The sequence below is a fragment of the Dipodomys merriami genome, unplaced genomic scaffold (genome assembly GCF_024711535.1).
Source record: "Dipodomys merriami isolate MVZ:Mamm:240054 unplaced genomic scaffold, mDipMer1.0.p SCAF_2, whole genome shotgun sequence".
Taxonomy (NCBI): Eukaryota; Metazoa; Chordata; class Mammalia; order Rodentia; family Heteromyidae; genus Dipodomys; species Dipodomys merriami.
The window spans coordinates 87,715,144-87,718,697 of NW_027203381.1; the positions used below are offsets into that span (position 1 = coordinate 87,715,144).

Here is a 3,554-nt window from a genome sequence, read left to right on the forward strand (position 1 = left end):
TGGAAAAACAGGTAATTTGAAGGGATGGGTCAGGAGACAAGGTAGGAAAGAATAATGAATGGAATGAAATTGCAAAAGATACATTATATTCATCAATTGGTACATTGAAATGGAATCCCTTTGTACAAGTTACTTAAAGATAAACATTAATTTAGAAAAATAAGCTATGTGATGGTTATAGAAAAATATAATAAAATACAGTATAGAAAAATGCATTTAAAGAGTTTCAGAGTGGAGCAACAGCCTTGAGTGAAAAGTGAAGCCAAGCAAATGTGTGAGGTCCTGAGTTTGAGCCCCAGTAATGACACCAGAGTGAGAGGAGAGGAGAGAGAGAGAGAGAGAGAGAGAGAGAGAGAGAGAGAGAGAGAGAGAGAGAGAGAGAGAGAGAGAGAGAGAGAGAGAGATTGTTGGAAAAATAGAAGATAAGATAAATGTTTGTGTTATCCAACAATATTAAGAAGAGAGAGAGAAGGGGGGTTGGGAGGGATGGGTAAGTATGTTGAAGGGGGTGACACTGATCAAAATGTATTTGTATTCCCCACGACAGATAAAAACGATGCATTGTATTCATAAACTGCTTTGTTAAATGGCAATCACTTTGTACAACAAAAAAATGAAATCATAAAATTGGAATCCTTTGAGTCTGTTTCTAGGTAGCAGCAGGTCTTCCTTCTTCCTCATGATTTCTTCATGGAGAGTCAGAATTTACACACTGATCTTTGGGTGTTCCTTTCTCAATGGCAAAAGAATATTTTTGAAAACATAAACCAAGAAAGTATAGATAAATACATACCTCAGAATAGGCTAAATACGTACCTCAGAATATTTGGTTGAATTACTATTTTCAATGAAGGCTAGACAATCACTTGAAATAGAGCTAAAATCATAGGAAAGAAACTGACAAAGGAAAAAGAGAAAATTAGAGAAATGGACATTACTATAAATGCATGAGCTTTTATGCCAAAGCATTTGAATTATTTTCTGTAGTTAAAAATGACACTAATAGTAATAAGCATGATAAATACTTATTGAACAATAAAGAAGTCAATTGACCAAAAAAAGAGATAAATTTGTGTGCAAAGAGAGGAAGCAGTAGAATCAAGAGATAATATTTTTCTTAATGTAGAAGACATGATGCATGTTTGGTCAGAACAATAGAGCGCAGGAGAGACTGATGATGTGCAAAAGAGAGGCTTAGGCCAGGCAGAAATTTACTGGATAATTTTCAGGTCATACTGAGCGTTGGGCTCTGGCCTATAATCCTAGCTACCAGGAGGCTGAGATCTGAAGATCATAGTTCAAATTCAGCCTGAGCAGGAAAGACTTTGAGACTTTTATCTCCAATAAAACTACTCAGAAAAAGCTAGAAATGGTATGGTGGCTTAAGTGGTAGAGTGCTAGCCTTGAGCAAAAGATACTCAGAGACAGTGCCCAGGATCTGAGCTCAAGCCCCAAGTTCAGAAAAAAAAAGGGGTTTCCAGTTAAGTTGGAATATGATCTGGTTGACAAATGGTGATATTGGCCTACAGGTAATAAAATGTGTATGTAATCTATAGTAATAAGGGACAAGACAGATGTAAGTGCTGTTTCATGCTCTGAAAACAAACAAAGTGGTGAGATTTGTAGCAAATCTATTCTGCTAATTTCAGATTTCTTTCTGATGAATAAGATCTAGCCTAAATAGAGGGCGTAGAAACAGCAAATGACAATAGATATGAAAGAGCTAATAGCAGAGAAGAAGGGAAGAGACAGTAGGGACTATAAAACAGGTTTAGCAAGTATGAAAGAAGAAAACATTGGATAGGAAAAGCCTAAGAGTCCACAACAATTCTTAGAATGTCTACACTAAACAAATGAAATATGCCCAAGTAAAAATTAAATTAAATTAAAGAGGAATGGCCCAGTGCTAATATCCCCCCAGTACTGACTAGAAGCCATTCTAGAAGGGCCATAGTATGAAAGCCATCCAGAACTCAATGTGCAGCTGCCAATACACAGGTTATCCACCACAGGTAACTTCCCTGTAAGTCATCTTAACTGGAAATCTAAGTGGCACATTTCTATAACTGCCACCAGCTAGGAAGAGAAAAGAGAAGGCATAAAATAATCATCTAGAATTCTGGGACACCGGCAATGAATGGCTGTGAATCAGTCAGCAGCAAGTGCCTCTTCATAGTCATGTTCCTGATTCAAGTGGCTGTGTTTTGGCCCAGGTGGGTGCAGGTGCTCAGATTTAGGTGCAGAGCAGACAGAAAATTGATTTTAATCAGTGTTGAGGTTTTGACAAGTGAATATAATGAGGCAAGAGAGGATCTTGAAGTACTTGAGGCTGCAGGTACAAGAATGAATAGTAATTGACATGGCAGGAAAAAATAGGCACAAATAGGGAGTTAAAGAAAGAACGGGAAATTAAAGATGAGTAAACTGAAGCCTATGCTAAGGTCAGAGATGATGCAGTTTGGTACTAAAGAATGAGCTAGAAATACAGAGTACTAGAAGTAGTGATTAGAGGAGGGAATATGTAAAATAGAGACTATAAAGAAGTTGAAGTTATTAGAGATAAGAAGGCCTTAGGAAATCCTCAAGGAAATGAGTGGTTACGATGGAGTAGACAGTGGTATTATAAATGAGAAAGGGGTTCAAAAACAAAAGGAGTATAGAGTTGGGAGCAATCATTCATGTGTGTTGAAATTAGCAAAAAAATAATAAGAAGAAGACATGTATACTATAAAAACAACTACTAAAAACAGGTAGCTAAAACCATCCAGAAGTAAATGATCTAAAGAGAAGAGAGAAAAGTAAAGTAAATAATGAGAGAAAATGAGATTCAAATTTTAAAGACTTGGGAAGAATGGAAGAACAGGTAGAAAATGGTAACAAAAAAAAAAAAAAAACACCCACAAAGGTCACATCTAACCCATGTATAGGTCTAGTGGTACTTGAGCTGTGGTTGTTTGTTTGTGTGTTTGTTTTTGTTTTTTATAGTGAAAATAATGTACAGAGGGGTTACAATTACATGGGCAAGATAATGAGTACATTTTTTTTTCCAGTCTACATAAGGGAAACTTTATTTAGGCCCTGGGCATGGGGCTGGCAGAGGCGGCCCTGGCCCTCGGCGGCGGTGGCCAGCTTTACTTGACCTTCTTCTTGGGGCGGAGGTTGTTGGTGTGGCCGCACTTCTTCTTGCGGCAGTTGACGGCACTGGGGTGCAGGCGAGCATAGCACTTGCGGCAGATCATCTTGTCGCAGTTGTACTTCTGCGCGAGCTGGCGCAGGGAGGGCTCGATGATGCCACCTCGAAGGCGAAGCACCAAGTGCAGGGTGGACTCTTTCTGGATGTTGTAGTCTGAGAGGGTGCGGCCATCTTCCAGCTGCTTGCCAGCAAATATCAGCCGCTGCTGATCAGGTGGGATGCCCTCCTTGTCCTGGATTTTGGCTTTGACATTCTCGATGGTGTCGCTGGGCTCGACCTCGAGGGTGATGGTCTTGCCCGTCAGGGTCTTCACGAAGATCTGCATGTCTGCGTCCGCTCGGCCGCAGGGTGGAGGAGCATG

At 39.6% G+C, this 3,554-nt stretch overlaps 1 protein-coding gene across 1 annotated transcript; it reads right to left on the minus strand.

Moving 5' to 3' along the window:
• Positions 1-3,037: 3,037 nt before the first annotated feature.
• Positions 3,038-3,554, minus strand: LOC138832393 (ubiquitin-ribosomal protein eL40 fusion protein-like). Its single transcript, XM_070030334.1, has one exon. The coding sequence runs from the start codon at positions 3,516-3,518 to the stop codon at positions 3,132-3,134; it is 387 nt and encodes a 128-aa protein (XP_069886435.1). The 5' UTR covers positions 3,519-3,554; the 3' UTR covers positions 3,038-3,131.